At 31.8% G+C, this 19,478-nt stretch overlaps 1 protein-coding gene and 1 long non-coding RNA gene across 3 annotated transcripts; one reads left to right on the plus strand and one right to left on the minus strand.

Moving 5' to 3' along the window:
* Positions 1-446: 446 nt before the first annotated feature.
* On the minus strand, positions 447-9,617 carry LOC124544185. Its single transcript, XR_006967522.1, has 3 exons — positions 9,397-9,617; positions 6,865-6,987; positions 447-672 (listed from the first exon to the last, which is right to left on the minus strand). It is a non-coding gene; the product is annotated as an uncharacterized LOC124544185 (long non-coding RNA).
* A 2,235-nt stretch (positions 9,618-11,852) lies between these two features.
* LOC124544503 (tenascin-like) lies at positions 11,853-18,706 on the plus strand. 2 transcript variants are annotated; one of them, XM_047123097.1, is made up of 7 exons: positions 11,853-12,070; positions 12,282-12,425; positions 13,252-13,392; positions 13,740-13,880; positions 14,338-14,466; positions 14,629-14,796; positions 18,586-18,706. In XM_047123097.1, exons 1-7 carry the CDS (start codon positions 11,989-11,991, stop codon positions 18,672-18,674), a joined length of 894 nt encoding a protein of 297 aa, XP_046979053.1. In that variant the 5' UTR covers positions 11,853-11,988; the 3' UTR covers positions 18,675-18,706. The 2 variants fall into 2 exon arrangements, with proteins under 2 accessions (XP_046979053.1, XP_046979051.1); XM_047123095.1 differs by lacking the exon at positions 18,586-18,706 and adding an exon at positions 16,427-16,615.
* Positions 18,707-19,478: the final 772 nt, after the last annotated feature.

Genomic DNA, 19,478 nt, shown 5'->3' on the forward strand with positions numbered 1-19,478 from the left:
TAGCAAATGATTCGACTAGGTTGCTGTGTGAAGCCAAATTCGCAGTATTATGTGTTACCAGGCATCGGAAATGGTGAGGATGGAACTCTTGAACATTATTTTTTAATAATCTTTTCTTAAAAAACCTAATTTATTCGGCATATCCGATAGGATATAGTGTAGATCTTATCTATTGAATCCAACATGTTATTTTTGTAATGTTTTAGATTAAACACACTCACACGCGCTTAAAAGTTTTTTGAATGACCTGTAAATAAAACTACAATTTTCATCCCATTTGGCTGTGATTTCAGAAATTATACGATAAAAATTAGATATAAAACGGCCATCCATTTTATATCTAATTTTAATTGGAACAACAACAATCCTTAAAACAAATGATAGAAATAAATTTACTTATATAACTTTATTAATTATAATTTTAGCTAACAGCCCAGTATAAGCAAACAAATTATAATGATAATAAATCTTAAAATATGTGTATTTATATAATGAAATGTTACATTTTAAATATATAAGCAAAATAATATTAAGGTCGAAGACTTTGTTTTGATTTACAGCTACATAATCCAGGCCAGCAGTTACTAGCGACTGTTCCTTTGATTTGGCAAAAATTTGAACACTTTAATGCATAACGATAGTGACATGTATTTTCTTCATCAGCTTCAACATCTGAAAAGATAATTGAACCATAAGCAGAAATAAGACACCAAATAGGTAGCAATTATCTAGGCATAAGCGATATATTTACTTAGAAAAGGAAAGCGGGCGAGCAAATGGGGTATCTGAGCGTAAGTATTACATATATATTTATTTATAATAATTCGATCTCATACTATCTACAACAGAATTTGTTATAATGATTATGAAAATATTATAATCATACACGTTTATAATAAAGAAATAATAATAAGATCTCCTTAATTTATATCAAGATATTAGTACACAATACCACTCTTTATGATAATAAACAGTTATCCAGTTTACTCACGTGTCACTCACATAGAACAAAGGAAGGGGGACAAATGTGTATAGAAAGATCAGGCGTTTAACAAGTTAAGAAGATTAACGCTCTTTCTAGGACACAGCAGTGTAATGGTAGTTCCACACGACACAGACTTGGCACAGACTTTTCTGGAAAATTATGTCTGTGCAACTGATCTGCTAAGAAAGTTGTTTGAAAAACTCTGCATCCTCAAAACTAAAAGTCGAAACAAATTAAAACTCCGTACAGACATTTTGTCTATTGTGATAGACTTTTCTACTCAGACTTGTAAGTGTGTACGGGTCGGTAAGAGAAAAGTCTGTCCCAAGTCTGTGTCGTAAGGACCTATTAAAACGCAGACAACTCCGAACTGCTGTTTTAAATTTATTGACTGAAGCACCTTATATTTTTTCTATTACCCTAACCCAGGTCTTTAGAATCGTTTATCGAATTTTAGAATTAAATACTTGTATTAATTATGTGCTCGAATTGTAGTCAGCAAAAGGTAACTGACGCACCAAGAAGAGCAAAGACCATTGTAATTTTACTTGCTACGTGAGAGTTGGTGTTAAATGGATAATGACTTGCATTACCATACTGAAAGTACCTATTATTTTTTAACATTTTGTCATAACATTTCTCATTTTGCATACAAGCGTGGCATTAATAAATAAAGTTTTAAAATTAACTTTTAAATTGTTTTTCGCCTGTATTATTAAAGCGTTAAATTATGTACAGTTTCATCAACCAAACGTAAAATCGATTTCGTTCAATTCAAGCACATAATTTCTTCTTTATAGGAATAATAATATTAGTGACAGTTCATTAATAAACGATTCCAAAACCGAATAATTGTAAGTTTTAATTTTTAAGACTAGTAGGATTTTTATAAGGTTCGATATATTATATTTTTTTCGACAAATAATGTTTTACATTTATATAGAGGGTAGAATTATAAAAATCTTCTAATAACTTCCTATGTTATCATATTCATACATCGTAGTACATTAGTACGAATTTATTTTATAATGGTCATAAGTAAGTGAATCCATATAATTCATTTTGTGTTGATAATGATATCCACACAAACCTAAAAATACCAAATAATAAAACAAACCGTTTGATTGAAGTACAATATTTACCTCACCGATTGTATAATAATATTCTACACACAAACGTTGCTTTTACATTTACATTTGGCAACAGATGAATATTGAACAGTTTCTGGTATCCTGTTATAAAACCATTGCATTGCTCCACAAAAGATTTAGGTATTGAATCCATACAATCGAGCAACAGGAGTAATTATAGTTCGTTTTTGTTCCATTATATTTTTCCGCGCACATATGCCATTCCAAAATATGTATTAACAACAAGTAACGTTTTGATTTCTTTAAATTTATGCCTCAAAGATGCCTTAGCCCCAAGGTACAACTTTAAATTGCGCGAATAGCCCTCTTTCACAAGCGACATAAATATTTCTAGAGATGGCAGTGGCTATATCTGTAATACGTTATTATACTGTTATACAGTGGAAATAACAGAAATATACTAATAAACGGCTAGCTTAGCCTTTTCATATACCATTTGGACAATAAACAAGTTGTAACTGTCACAAAAAATAAACAAAAACATTTATATTCATGTCAATGTTTTTTTTCTGACTCATTCGCTGTGACACCCGAGGCCGTTCGCCTCTTTCGCAATTTACCAGATACCATAAGGAAAGCTCTTCCACGCAACGCCCTCAACAATTATTTTTCTCTTATAATCTCGCATGATATCGCGTTATGTTTAGTGTATCATAATAACAAAGAGATTGGTATGTATTAGATTACTCTTGAGTTAATTGATTTTTCATTATTAACAAGATTTTCCTACATTTCCTAAAATAATATGTAGTAATCTTTTACCATTGAGTACTCTATTCTTTTCTATTGTTTACCGATACGAAGAACGATATTAAAAAGGTAATAACTATTATTACAATATAACACCATTTTACATAATTATAGTATCAATTTATTATACGTTAACAAACCACATTAAATAATTCAATTTCAAAATTCAGATTAAAATTATCATCAATTAGAACCCTGTTAAACTGCGCTCATAAGGGATACCAAAACTATGATGGTATTCTCTTCTTTAAATTTGAAAAAATCATTCCTTTTTTTCATAGGATTTTTCAGAATTAAAATTATTGTCAGTTAGAGCTAATTCATTGTCATCACTCATAATGACAATCTTTTGACAGAAGAAACGTTTCTTTTTTGTTTTTTTTTTTTATATATATATTACATTACATTAAAAATCAGTTACAAATGTCTATTAAAAACATTGTTAGACTAGGTTAAAATTAGAATACCTCCTTAAATATTCATCATTCAACATAACTATTTCTAATCTACTAAAAAGAATGAAAATATTACTAAACAAAAACTAAACTAATGTAGAGAGCTGTCTGAATAACACTGAGATATTAAATCAATAATTAAATATATTTTTTCTTAGAGATTTCGCATAGTATGAAGCGCATAATGCTTAAACCACATCCATTTGACCCCATAAAAAATGACTAACGACCCTGCGGTGGACATATCCGAAATAAATAGCACGATTCGAAATTTAATATAACCAAAAAATAAACTTACGCATAAGCTAATGCTCAATTTATAAAACGACTATATAAATGCACTTTTGATTCGATTAATCGATTTAACTCGACTCGGTAGTCGATCAAAATTGATAAATAATCTAGCAGAATAATGAGCTGAGATAACCCTATACATTGGGTATAAATGGATACCCTTATACAAGCACTCGAATATCAACCAAAATTTACAGATCAAAACCGGGCAAGCATCCCAGTTAACACGGTGGAGCAAAACATCGTGACGAACAAACCTGTCGGATGTAGTTCTACTTCCCACATAATAATCTCCAAACACTCTCCTTAAAAAGTATAGATTTTTGTCTGATATATCCTTCCGAGGTATTAAATAAATTGCTACGTTCGTGTATGTTTGTCCAATGAAAACAAGTACCTATTACTTTCCTCATCGTTGCAATAGATAACAAACAAAGATAACAATAGTTGCAACTAAAACGACACGTCGAACACTATACTAAAATAACTCTTTAATTTAGCTACATTATAGGATGCCTGTTCTGTGTGTTATGTTGTCCCTATTAGACGAATAAAACTTATGTAAAAAATTTAATCTTACGTTATTATAAGTGTTCTAGAAAAAATAATAGTTGATTTACAAAACTAACTTCCTCATATTTGGTATTAAATATGAAGAGCTATAAAGTAGACCACACAACTCTTAATTTTAAAACGAATGAAATATTACGAAATTTTATGAAATTGCTACTACTTACTACCTACTTCTAGTAGGGCTTTGTGCTTCGTCTTATTAGCCACCATGGCATCAGTCACTCTACCGCTAAACAGCAATACAAATATTGTTGGGTTTCGGATTGAATGATGAGTGATCAAGCGCAATTAGAAATATTTTTTTATTACAATTTCTTATGGCGCCATTGCCACTATGGCAGTGGTGATCGCTCACAAAACTTCTATATGAAGTCCATTTGTAGGTGGTCTCCACTATTTCATAAAAAATATATGAAATTTTCTTGAAAACGTATTATAAACAAACGTTTTGTTTTTCAAATTACATTTTAATGACATACTAATACATGATATAATGATGAAAGGGGCGATATAAAATACGTAATGTGTATGAGGTAAAATTATTTTCATTGTTATTTTTTTGTCAATTTTAAAAGTCGGTTCATTGCATTTATTTATTTATTTAAACTTTTTATTTAATAACGCTTCTTCTGTCATTTTTTTTATTTAATACTTTTTATGTCAGTGTGTTTTGCATTACGTACAATACAATTAGTACAATAGGTATTATAGTAAAATACGGAACAAAGAATAATCATACATAAATTGTTACCTTTGAATCCAACATTCATAAACACAAACAACATGATAAGAACGTTTAAAAGGAATAAATTCATTTTGCTTGCGCACTTTATGACTCTAGTAAACGATATCAACTAAAGGTTAGTTAATAGTGTTATTCGACTTACTGGCAACACATAATACAACAAAATAGAAATAAATATGCGTAAAATTTGCAAGACGATATCTACAATATATTATATGCACATCTATATAATGTTTTTGTTCAATCAGTTCTCGAACACGCGCTCTATATAAAATGTTACACACTACACACATAAAAGTTTACTTTAGTACCACGACCTCACTATGTGGAGACCAATCTTTCTAGGAGCGTAAACCTTGCTGTATGTATTCTCTTAACCTATCTATAGTACGACACAAATTAAATGTAGCATCGGAAAATGCAATGGAATGAAAATAAAACCGATTACTGCCGATTTACACAACCAATAGAAATATCCCCCTATCGCGCCATTCGACGCTATTCGTCGGTATAGATTCTCGCGTCAGAGAAAGCAAGTGCATGTAAATCGACGTGGCAAATTGACGAATGTATTAGGTCATATAATATCACAAGTTATTAAACGTAATATTGAAAATTTGGGATAGCGTACTCAATTTGGATGTGATCGGTTTTTACGAATTTTGCCGATGCTACATCTAAGCTGTGTCGTACTATATATACCATGTATCGATAACAAATATGTTAACATTATGATGTGACACATATGTATAAATACATGTGTGTATTATTAATTACTCTAATATATTATCACTATAAGTGTGAAAGGATATTTCGTGACCTAGTTCTTTTGGTAAAGAAAATTTTACCGTAATGTATTCCACACTTAGCGGCGGAGTGGTATTTACTGTTCTAGGCAACCACCGGCGTTCTTTAAGGTATATCGTTATTAAGACACTACATACTACGACATAATTACGTCATTTTTTTAACACCACGTGCGAGTTAGTATTTATTTGTCATCTCAGTAATAAACTTTACGAATTATTTCTAAATCTGAAACTATAAATGGACAAAATGTCATGTTACAGCGTTGAAGTGTTAAATTACTACGAAAAGTAAATTCTACCGAGAAGAACATACAACAAACTCAGTAATCATTATTTTCAAATATTTTATTTCAGAGTATGTCAGTTAAGAACAATTAATTTACCTCATATCTTTACAACTATTTCTTTCGAAATCATCTGTATTATTATGGATGTACATAATATTATGTAAACATATTTGAAAGCAATTGTAAGTATACCCACCCACTTTATTAAAAAACATCCCGAAGGGATCTCGAACTTCGAGATACACCCGACAGCTCTTTTTTGCAATAGACAGATCTGAGTTTACCAAATTAAACAATCACTCTTCAACCGAATACTCTGTCCTTATGCACGCATAAAATTCCACTTATTTATTTGTTATTAATAATGTTATTATTATTATAAATAAAGGTTAATCGGATTTTTAATTAAAATTCGTTTTTTTGAGCCGAGTTGGCCCAGTGATTAGAGCGCGTTCATCTTAACCGATGATTGCAAGTTCAAACCCAGGCAAGCACCATGAATTTTCAAGAGCTTTATTTGTGTTTATATCTCGAGCTCATTGGTGAAGGAAAACATTGTGAAGAAACCTGAATATGTCTTATTTCAACGAAATTCTGCCACACGGGAATCCATCAATCCACATTGGAGCAGCGTGGTGGAATGTTCTTTTAACCTTCTCCTACAAGGGCGAGGAGGCTTAATCCAGCAGTGGGAAGGTACTATTAATTTTGTATTTACACGAGGTGTTTAGCTTAATAAGTAATAAACAAATTATACTTTAAAAAACTAGTATATTTAAAAATATATTAAACAATATAATGTTAAGGACGAGTACTGTATTTCATTCGACAGTGACACGTTCCACGCCAGCAGTATCCAGTGACTTTCCCGTGGATTTGGCAATATTTTGCGCATTCAACACGACAGGGATACTTTTTTACTTCTGCAGTTTGAACGTCTGAAAAGATAATTATCATATGCAATTATTATATAAATAAAATATACCAAATAGTTAGCAATGCATGATTTTGTATAATGTATATATTTTTCTGCATTTATTAAATTTGCTGTTGCACCTTTTATAAATAGCGACTGTTTGGTAATAAAGTATCCCATCAAAACCACAAATGTAAAATGAGAGCCAAGTATTAAGATATAAGCCGTGGTGGTTGACTTCAACGGCAAAAGAAGTGAGATCTTAATGGGCGCCGAGTTCTATGGTCAGTCCTGAATGTATTTATAAGTACATAAAACATCATTTATTTCATTAAGGGCGATGGGTATAATATATTCGTAACTATATTTGAGTTATGAGGGGTCAAAAGTGGCTCCAAATGGTTCGTGTAATATTACACTGGTGCTGCTCGCCAGTTCTCTTACTAGTACTTGGCTTTGACACGCTACCACGTGTCTAAATTCTGATAGTAATGCTTATTTAATAATAATTATATTTTACACAGTTCAAAAAATCAAGTTAATATTGGTATTATAAATAAATATCTACGATATATATCATTTACGTTTTATACGACGATAAATTCAATTCGACAAGTCTCAGACACTTGACACATGCGTGAAACTTTTACCCTCGAAACGATTTAAAGTTTCTGAAACATTTATTAGTTTAAATAAGTTGTAGGTCGTCGAGCAAGAGACGAAGTTTGAACAAAACTAGAACACATTAAAACTGACATTACTTTTATTAATTTATTTTTTATTGTCATACTAGCGACCCGCCTCGGCCTCACATGGCTCCACTGCTGGTACTAAATATACTACAGAATATATAACAGCGGTCATAGTTTTTCAGTCATTAGATAACACAAAACGTTACGTCTTACGACATTTAAAGATATAAGCAAACATAGGAACAGACAGCGGCAAGCGACTTTGTTTTATACTATGTAATATTTATCCGAACTTACAAATGGTAAATGGTGGTGACACAACTTCCAATAGAAATCGATAAGAAATATTAACCAGCAATTACATCGACAGTATTCCAACACCCTTTGATTCTAAGATATTATGTTGTGCTTGTCACACTGGCTAACTCACCTATCAAACCAGAAGACAAGAATATCAAGTATTGCTATACAACAGTAGAATATGTTGTGGGTAGCAAAAACGAGTTGCAAGCAGTTTCACCAACACATAAACTTGCTCGGATAACTAGGATTTGAACCCATGATCTTTGTCAGTCTTAATCAGTCTATTTTTGCCTGTTGACTAAGTAATGTCTGAAATATGTATGAGAAAAGTTCATACTGTGTTAACATAATGTAGATAAGATTATTATTTTCTCAGTATACGTTCTTGCAAGAGAATACCTAAAGGAGAGAGTTCACTGATAACTCGAGTGTATTGTATCGTAATCTTACGGAAGTGGGACGCGTTAATTTAATGGATATTAAAATAAACATAATTTCAGTGTCCATTGTACTAGGAAGTAAAAGAATAATACACAACGTACTATAATGAATGATATGTGTTACATTTTTATAAAATATAGTTATATCCTATTAATATTTTGAGTGCGAAAGTTTGTGAGGGTGTATGTACATATGTACGTTATATATCCTATACAATATAGTCCTATTTTAAGTATTATTATTTACCGTGCTGTAATATCGAATTGGGACAACGTCCTGTAATGATATGTTTACAGTTTTGCATTATAAATAAATAAATAAATGTTTATTATTCTTTCACGAAATAACTACTAAACGGATTTGGATGAAATTTTACAGTAATATAGGTTATACATTAAAATAACAGATAGACTAAGATTTATAATGATATTATGTAATTTAGTCATAATATAACGATAAATATAAAGTACCCATTAAGCCGGGGCAGGTTGCTAGTATTGTAATATTTTATTGAAAGACATTGCTGTTGATTCTACGAAGTCTCCAACCGGCAGTGCAAGTAAGGACACAGTCGAAAAATGTTTTAAACCAACTTACACTGATATGCTATTTTGATTCTTGTATCCTTTAAATGTTATAATATTTTTAATGATTGTCGCATATTACATTTTGACATTTCTCAATTGTTTGAGGATTTGAGGATAATCCCTTATTAAGGATAATAGGTGTAATAACGTCCTAGGACACGTCTTAAATTAAAACTTTTAACTTGCAGTGGAATTTTTACCAACAAAAATATAAACTTAAACATTGAAGTCATACTCGTGTATATCAAATTAAACCAAGTACATATTTCTTTTGATTGCATTAAAAAATATGATTTCTACATTTTAGTATGGCAGTTAATTTATAATGACCCACTGTTTGTTACAAGCAAAACATATGAAACTAGGTATAATTACACAATGTTTATGGATACATTCCGATAAATTTACCTTTAAATCCGACATTTAGAAAGACTAACAACACGATAAGAACGTTTAAAAAGTATAAATTCATTTTGTTTGCACACTTTATGTTTTGTAGAGAACGATATGAACCACCTTTAAGTAATAATGACACTCAACTGATCGAAGCGAGAAATATTACATAAAATAAATACACCGAAATAAGTTTATTTATCAAAGCAAATATATGCGCAAACTCTGCGAAACGATATCTGCATTGTTTACTTATCATGCTACTCACATTTCTTAATATAGTAATGTTTTTTAGTTCAATCGTTTCTTATACATTAATCGGACGTGAACGCTTACTCATTTATTACGCAAATATAGATTATCAACAAAGGCTAAAATAAATACATCACTGTAGTTATATCAATACATATTATAAATTAATTTAATTATAAGTTATTTTGTATATGTCTATATTCGCTGTATTTCACAAGAATTCTAAGAGGCGGTCCGGAATTAGAAGTGCCTGTTTGACAATCCTTTGTGTAACAGCGGAACATAATGTCGATCATGGTGGAATGCCGGCCCATTGGACTATGAATAGTAAGGAAAACTATGTGAGCGCACACTTACATATACTTTCGCGCGCAAAGCGTCCAGGAGAACATATTTTTTTAAATTTCACTCTATATTACCATAAGGACTTTTAATCAGTATAAGCAATTCATTTATTATTCCCAAGATATCTAATATATAATAAAATTGGATTGTCTGTTTGTTACATTAAAATAACCGCTTTTTACTAAATGAATATGTATACACCGTACATATACCAAAATAACTATTTTTACAATTTGTGTAAGTTTGTCTTTCTGACTGTTTCTTCCGGCTAATCACTGGAAACGGCTGAACTGATTTTGATTGGACTTTCACTGGCAGACAGCTAATGCAATAAAGTTTAACTTAGACTACAACAATAACTTTTATGTTAAATTCAGATTCAGAAGTCACGGGCACATCTAGTATTTTCATAAAAATCACGCAAATGTATTAAAATTCAAACTGCAGGTAAAATAACTGTGTAATAATTAATCAAGCTCATAATACTTTCCTCTTTTAGCATAATTAAAACAGCTTTTATTGTTAATTTCTGTAGCCATCTGGCAGTAAAGATTTATGAATGCAATTTAAATTTTATTAACGGAATAGAACTGTTACGTAAATTTAAAAAGTTATATCTAATGATCACCACTTATTAATATTCATTATAACTATTAATCCTTTTGGACGAAAGCCAGTGTAACTTCAGGCACAAGGTACATAACATCATAGTTCCCAAGGTTGGTGGCAAATTGACACAGTAAGGAATAGTTAATATTTCTTAGTGTCATTGTCTATGGGTGATGGTGACCACTTTCCATCAGGTGGCCCATATACTCGTCCGCCAACCTATACCTTAAAAAAACAATCACTTTCGATTCGATTGCAACCCTAAAGAAATCCGTCCCGATTTAATGGTAATCCCGAATCACATTAAGATCAATGATATATAATGGAGAACGACTACACTATAATAAACTCAAATATTTTTTTTACTTTGTATTTTTTAATGTTGAAAAAGAGTAAGTAACTACTGAATTTCTTGCCGGTTCTTCTAAGTACAATGTTTACTATGAACCAGTGGTACTTTCACTTAATATAGTTTTTTTGAATGACGATTCAAAGGTACTTGCAAAAGCCAATTTAACTAAAGTACATTTTGATTTTGATGGTGCCTGTAAATAAAAAACACAACTATGTACATTTTAGAATAATTGACGCTATCTGAAATAATTGGACGACCTTCGTGGTCGAGTGTGTATACCGGTTTTCATGGGTACGCTCCTCTGAGGTCCCGGGTTCGATTCCCGACCGAGTCGATGTACAAAGTTCATTAGTTTTCTATGTTGTCTGGGGTCTGGGTGTTGGTGGTACGTTCGTTACTTCTGATTATCCATAACACAAGTGCTTTAGCTACTTACATTGGGGATCAGAGTAATGTATGTGATATTGTCCAATATTTATTTATTTATAATAAAGATATATCAAAGGCGTCAGAATTAATTTTAAAGGATGTCAAATTAACAATTATAAAGAAATTGTAATACTATTCTCATTTTTATAACATGTTTGGCGAACAAGCAAATAGGTCATCTGTTGGTAAGTGGTCAGCACTGCAAATAGTGCTAATCCTCCAATCTCGTGAACTAAGATTTTATGTCCCTTATGCCAGTAGTTACACTGTATCACTCATTATTCTAACCGAAATAAAACAGTACGAAGTATAAATGATTAGTCGTTAACTACCAAGACAAGCTTGCACAAAGCCTTTACACCGACTAAACTATTATTAACTCTAGTAATTATTTTTAATTACTTTTATTGAACTCACACTGTATTATATATTGAACTATCTTATCGGTCCAGAAATACTCTTCATAATTTAAATCAATCAACAAAGGCATACATGATTCATAACCACAACCGCGCCCGGTTAAGTCCCACCGTGCGTCCGTCTTCATATAAAACGGCTCGGGACATTTTCAATTTAGTTTTATATTTAATATTCGAGGAACGTGTGAATTTCTAAAAATGTTTCACTCGGAAGGGATTATGTTTATGGTCGTGCTCTGTGTAGTGAACGCGTCGGTCATTGTTAATATATATGACGATGGTATGTTTCTTCTTAATATAATCCACACTTACTTTAGTCAGGAACATAATTGATACATGCCGCTACGGCCCCCTTGTAAATCATTTGCTGAGATTTGTATTTATCAAGATAATGAAACTCGAGCCTACTAAAATTTGAATTATTATAAAAGATTTTCTTTATCGTATGAGTTTATAATACGACACCTTAGAAATTCATTTTTGTCTTTCAGAATTGCAAGAAGACAATAAAGTAAATCAAAACATTCATGGTTGCAACAACCAGGCTTGCAATCAACTTTGTCGTAGAATGGGATTCACGGGCGGTGTTTGCGTCGGTAGTCGGTGCAAGTGTGACATTTTTCTTCGAGCTGCAGGTAACATTAAGTTCAAATATAAAAAGCTATATATATAGCAATCGGCTCAGAAGTGCTAATCTATATATTTTAAGCGTGTATGTTAATTTTCACACAAACCACACTAGATCGGTAAATTAAACACATTTATGCTAAATACAGGATTGTTATTAATGCACAGCAAGTGCATTTGTTGACCTATTGCCGTGGATAAAGTCTGATATTTACGATTTTGTGATATTAAATACATTAAATCGGAGAAAGGGTCCTTTTTCGTAAAAATCTTCTACTACAAAAATTTCGAATCTTTTTCAACCACGTGGCTCCACTATGGACTGGATAGATTTAGTAATATTTTTTAATTTAATGATTGAAAGTAGACGTAGAAGAATCGATGAAAGAAACTTAGAAGGACATTTTTTATATATGAAATAGTCCGGTAGGCGGACGCGAGCACAAGAGACGTTTGATGATAAATGGTCCCCTCTTCCTCCTAATTACAATCACTCGCCCTTAAAACCGGAACACAATAAAACCTACTTAGGATTATTGTTTACCTATAAAATAACATAAAACTTACTCCTACGTTTTATATATGGCGGTTTTCCTTTATAGCTGAGCGATAAATTATGTACTAATAACTTGATGCCTTATTCATTGCTCTCGGAATCACCAAAGTGTAGTTATCTCTATAGTAGCTATCTATTGTTGTAATTATCTAATTTTTTTTTATAATAATGACTCCAAGTGTCTCTATCTAGTCTCCAAGTCAAAGATGCAATTAAGAAATCTGGTAAATTTATATCTGCAATCTATATAACATAACATCATAAATCGTAATTTGCAGATTTAGAAAGAGCCAAATTACATCAAAATGTGCAAGGTTGCGACTACAGAGCCTGTGATCAACTCTGTCGTAGATTGGGTTTCACGGGTGGTGCATGCGTTGGTGATCGTTGCAAGTGTGACAATTTCCTATCACTTAAAGGTAAAATATTAAATCTATAATAAACGTATTTCCCGATCATATCATTTCGGCAATACAATTCCGCAGAGACTTGACACGCCGGATGCCTTTTACATGTTTTCCAAGTAACAACAAACACTGACAAGTTCCTAACTTTGAGTTTTAACTAATGAAATCTTGATAGAAAAATTCAATAACTCTTTATTGATCTCGATCCGGGATCTCAACCTCGTCATCAGGATCTGTACCCGAAATTAACAATCCAAAAAAGAAACAGGCAATATTTAATTTTATAAAATTTCCGCTAACCATTAAATGTCTTCATCTGTTCATCTTTTTCCATTTATTCTTACAATTTTTTTTCACAGAATTAGAAGAAAGTAAATTACATAAAAATTTACTGGCCTGCAATAACAGGGCCTGTGATCAACTCTGTCGTAGATTGGGTTTCACGGGTGGTGTATGCGTCGGTGACCGCTGCAAGTGTGACAATTTCCTACCACATAAAGGTAACATTACTTTATACACTTCAAAGCCCAACGTCACTCGCTCGAACAGGCGAAATTATTATTACGATTCTGTTGTTTTCTAATATTTGCATGAACTACTCGCCAGCACAGCCCCTACACAAAGTTATGTAACTCTTATACATATATGTTGCATCTTCTAGCTTGCAGCTGCTATTATATAAAGACTATATAATAGCACCTGCTAGCTAGACGGTGCAAGACATTTTAACATCAAAATGTAACTACAGGCACAAGAGACATAACATCTTAGTTGCCAAGGTTCGAGGCGCATTGACGATATTTCATATTTCTTTCAGCGCCAATATACTCGTACATGGGTGAGAGTGTTCTTCCAGGCATCTTAAAATGATGCAAGGACTGAGATTTTCTAAGACCAATACCATTTGCAAGTTAAATAAGGCTTCAATACAAGTTCACGTTCATGCCTTTATTACAGACATTGATGCAGGGTTCAAAGATCTTCGCTGTGATTATAATGAGTGCGATCAGCGCTGTCGCCGCTTGGTTTATCCCAGTGGTGGATGTGTGAATGGTCTCTGCAAGTGTGACCAATTTCACGATGAAGGTATTCGTTTCGTCGATTTTCAAAAAATGTTTCGTATAAAAATTAAATCACAAAAAATTCTATAAAAGAGAACCTAGTAAATTTTTTGTTATTAAACAAATGCCTGTTTTTTTTTTAATTTCATAATATGCTGTCCTTTAGACCACCTCTTAATTATTTCAGATAATGAAATACCTTCTGTTGATGAAGCTGTAATGGAGATAAGCGATAGTTATGCTGATACTAAAGACTTGGATATTTGCATCACGGCCGTATGTGACGTAGCTTGTCGAAGCCTAGGGTATCCAGGAGGAAATTGTTTCAATGGAAAATGTCAATGTCAACAAAAAGGTACAGCATATTGAATATCCAAGTACTTATGTTGCTAAATTTCAAAAATAACCATATAAAGGAACGATTGTTTTTCAATAGATTATTATACTTGGCGGTAGGGCTTTGCTCAAACCCGTCTGAATAGGTACCATCAAATACTACCAAACAACAGTACCTACTTGTAGTGACCTGATGAAGAGTGATGGGCCAATGTGACTTACAAGAGATAGAGAGAGATAGAGATACATAGAGATAGAGACTAGACAATGAGAGGAATGATTAATATATCTTACAGAACCGATGCATTTCCACAGTGAAGACCACTTACCATCAGGTCCATCTGGCCGTTCAATTATTTTATAAAGAAACGCAAATGATAAAGGTCAATAATAAGATTTGACAAAAATCGCTCAAAGTTTCTTTCGCTGATACTTGTCAAGTATTTCCTTAGAGTTTTAATTTAACTATCAAAAATTTCTATATTCAGTAATAAATTAACGTACTGTTGCTGTTTTGTAACAAAAACAATCAAATTTGTTTTTTGTGGGTAACTTTTCATTTAGAACTCCTTATTAAATTTCAAAATACTACTGATAACAATTAGGTATTTAAAACTAAAAAACATTTATTAAATTATGCAGTACAATTATATACGTAATCGTACGAAATACGACATTCGCATATAAGTATCTATATATAATCGTGTGAACAAACAACCAAGCACTTGTGCCATTTCATAGAAACACAATCTTGAACGAACTTGTCTTCAAGATTTCCGTTGAAATGACATAATATGTATTAACACAGCTTTTTGAACGCACCAACGCAATTGCGATTATCATTAATAAAATTAATCAGTTAATATAATTATAGTAAACAATTTCATTTTCCAAACATTTGTAATTAAATACCTTTCCCTTATAACGTCACGATTTTCCTTCTATGTTGTACTGTTTGCTTACAAACAAATACTCTAGATCAACGACATTCAAAATGCGATGAACGAAATATATTTTGAATAGTTTACTTTATTAAAAGAAAAAATGAAGTTCAAAAATTTAACCGAATAATACTTGGAAGCAAAGGTTTCACATCTGTGCTTCAAAGTCGGTTTTGGAGTTTATTCCACCACGCTGTTCCAAATCCGACTAGAGAATAAACATCTGACAGATTTTCATTCGAAGCACACAGGATTCCTCACAATTATACACTAGATAAATGAGTGCCTGTATCCTCAATAATTGATTTAAATTATCACAAAGAGAACAGGAAAGACTAACCAAAGAACTTCAAATATATTAAAAATAGCTGAGATGGCTCAGTGGTTAGAACGCGTAAATCTTAACCGATGATTTCGGGTTCTAACCCAGTCAAGCACCACATATACATATGTGTTTAATTTGTGTTTATAATTCATTTCGTGCTCGGCGGTGAAAGAAAATATTGTGAGGAAACCTGTATGTGTCTAATTTCATCTAAATTCAGCTACATGTGCATTCCACCAACCCGCATTGGAGTGTGGTGGAATATGTTCCAAACTCTCCCCTTAATGGGAGAGGAGGCCTTAGCCCAGCAGTGGGAAATTTATCAGACAGTTAGTTTTGTTTGAAAATCCTTGAAAAGCATTAATTTCCAATATCAATTTTAGAGCAAGAAGAGAAATTGTCAAGATCACTGCAATATTGTGATGTCGTGGCTTGCAACGACATGTGTCACCGTATGCACTACATCGGAGGAATGTGTAAATTTGGTTCATGTCAATGCTATTAAAATTAATCTAAATCATCTTATTTGTGATAATAAAAATTAAAATCTAAATAAATTGTTTCCTTATATTCGTGCCGTTTATTCATAATCTCAAAAAAATCGTCATACAGTTACGTTTAAGTGCCATATTCTGATTTTAGACGTCGAAAAGTATTCAAAACAGCAGTAGGAAATAAAATAATAAAACAGCAGACTGTATTACACAGATAGAATCTAATAGATTCAGGGTATTGTTATCACTTTCCGGGGCCACAATACAATCGATAGACTCTCTTTATGCCGCATAACTTATTGTTATGCACAAACGGTTTTGCTGTTTTAACCGCTTTGCTCTGACCAATCCGAAAATACTTCAGTAAACATGGGCTTGTATTAACATCGCTATTTATAATAATTGATTTAAATATAACACAAGATATCTATCACAAAGATTCATTTTAATTGGATAATTATTATCAACGAATATCTATACAGGTAAATCGACAAGCTACAACCTCAAGACCTCAAGCTAATCGAAATAATCCTGCCTGTCTTAACCGCTTACCATGTCTTTTATATATATTTTTGGATAATCTTCCGTTTTAATTGATGACTGATAACAGAATGACATTTAAGTTTCCCGTAATTTTCAAAGTCAAATTGGAGAAAATAACTTTTTTTTTTAATATATTTTTATTTATTGCATTTATTGCGATAAATGTTACTGTTGGAGAAAAATGTTTCATACAAAAAAAATTGTTAATAAATGGAATGTAATGTAATCACATTATTGATTCAATGAGTTTTTCGCATAAAGGCAATAATAGTTCATGAGAATGTTCCAAAATGAATTTATTCCACGTAACTCCATTAGTTCTATGAATCCATTGGCATTTGAGGGGAGAAGAGGATGCGGTAGAAATCACGGTGTCTTATCTCGAGATATTATCGGATGGCGAAAGACTTTGTGTAGTCAGAGTTGACCAATTCGGTTCTATTACAGATTTCTGTGATCTATCAACAATGTTGTATATTGCTTGAGTATCGTCTAAAATTATCATAAAGAAAAAACTATCGGCTCAAGGGCTACAAATAGGGTATTCTATGGTGATTAAAAAAAAACTTCAAAATATTGTGTATCCTCATAAAAAGCCACAAAAAATATACTATACCAAAATAAACACCTTTTCTTGTCCGATAATAAAATTAAAACCTTTTTATTCCTGCAAAAAACGCTGTCAATAATTTTGGTGAGGTCACACCTATACAAATAAAAGTGCATATTCATAAATACGACCGGCATTCTGCTATTACAAATCCGGTTTGCATTTTAATAAATAAATAAGTACAAATGAAATTTACTTGGTTTTTTTTATTGAATGTTAAAGTAAATCATTAAAGTTAAAGTTAATAGATATAGTTTAGCTGTTAATAACTTAACACTGAACTGACCGAATTTGCCGCTCTTACGTCACACCATGGTGGCGGGTGTTTTAGGTCACGTGACATGTAGATTAAAAATTACGACTTTTTAATCTAGTATAATAAAGTAATAATGTGCTTTTATGACTCAAAATCAGAATTTTTAAGTATATTTCTATATTATCTTTAAGTTTTATCAACTTTCATAATTTATTTTTCACGACCGAAAGTGGGTACACTATTTTGTAGCAAAACTTGTGAACACTTCCTCTAAAATCAGTATATATTTTATTTGTCCATGCTTTCAGTGTTTATTTCTATTTATTAATTATATATCTAAAAAGATTGTCGCACTATGTTGTATGTTATCGTAGTGTGTGTGACAGCCATTATAACGTCATATGTCGTACTACTTTACTGTGCGTATACTTAGTGGCTATTTTCCATGCGTTTTCGACTTTGACAGTGTATCCAAAAATTGTGTAAACAAATTATCATTAATCATTTAATAGTTATCTTAATGTAGCTATCATTGTCAAGAGTCAAAATCTGTTGGTTTTAAATTCATTTTATTATTAAACGAATAAATAAACTCATTTTAAATGTAATTTGTAATATGTTTTTATATTTTCTTTTTAGTTAACTTCTGTGACCCAATCGCCTGCAACTTTCAATGTCAAGATTACGTCGGCGGCATTTGTATAGATGACCAATGTTACTGCTTTTGACGAAGAAATACTTAAACATGTATCCTTTCATTTAATTAATTAATTATATAAATAATAATCAATTATAATCACGACAATAAATGTTGACACAGGGTGATGAGTTAATCCAGTGTTCTCTTTTCAAAATTCAAATCAATAATGGTAGGTATAAAGAAAAATAAAATCTCAAACAAAACATTTATTTAAAAATTCCTATTGTGCGGTAGTAGGGATTTGTGCAAAGCTGGAGAGCTACCACCAACTCGCCAAAACACTACCGCAAACATTAATATTTAATGTCGTGTTACAGTTGGTTGGGTGAGTTAACGCGTCCTCCAAGCTTGTGCCTGTACAAGAGACATGTTAGCTCCCAAAATCGGGAGACGCATCGATGACATAATCAATGAGTAATCACCATCATCATTACATAGTATAAAACAAAGTCGCTTACCGCTGTCTGTCCCTATGTATTCTTAGATCTTTGAAACGGTTTTTGATGCGGTTTTTTTTTATCAGATATAGTGATTCGAGAGGAAGGTGTTTGTACATGATATAGTAAAGAAACACTGATAATTTTAGAAGTTTCTAATGTTATGTCGTAAAAATATGGTATCAGTATTGCACCCGTGTGAAAGTGATGACCATTTACCATCAGTTTATTCATTCGTCGGTTCCCCTCTATGGAAAGTAATGACCATTTACCATCAGTTTATTCATTCGTCGGTTCGCTACCAACAGGTCATAAAAATAAGTCACCACTATCTTTTTTCTGAATATTTTTAATTAAATACTAAAAAATGTAAAAAAAAATATTTTTATTAATTG

The sequence above is a fragment of the Vanessa cardui genome, chromosome 4 (assembly GCF_905220365.1).
Source record: "Vanessa cardui chromosome 4, ilVanCard2.1, whole genome shotgun sequence".
NCBI lineage: Eukaryota > Metazoa > Arthropoda > Insecta > Lepidoptera > Nymphalidae > Vanessa > Vanessa cardui.

Bases quoted from the DNA above. Each gene is read 5' to 3' on its own strand.
- LOC124544503 (XM_047123095.1), top strand. From the start codon at position 11,989: ATGTTTCACTCGGAAGGGATTATGTTTATGGTCGTGCTCTGTGTAGTG. The intron at 13,393-13,739 runs GTAAAATATTAA...TTTTTTTCACAG, and splicing joins CAATTTCCTATCACTTAAAG to AATTAGAAGAAAGTAAATTA. The intron at 14,797-16,426 runs GTACAGCATATT...TATCAATTTTAG, and splicing joins ATGTCAATGTCAACAAAAAG to AGCAAGAAGAGAAATTGTCA.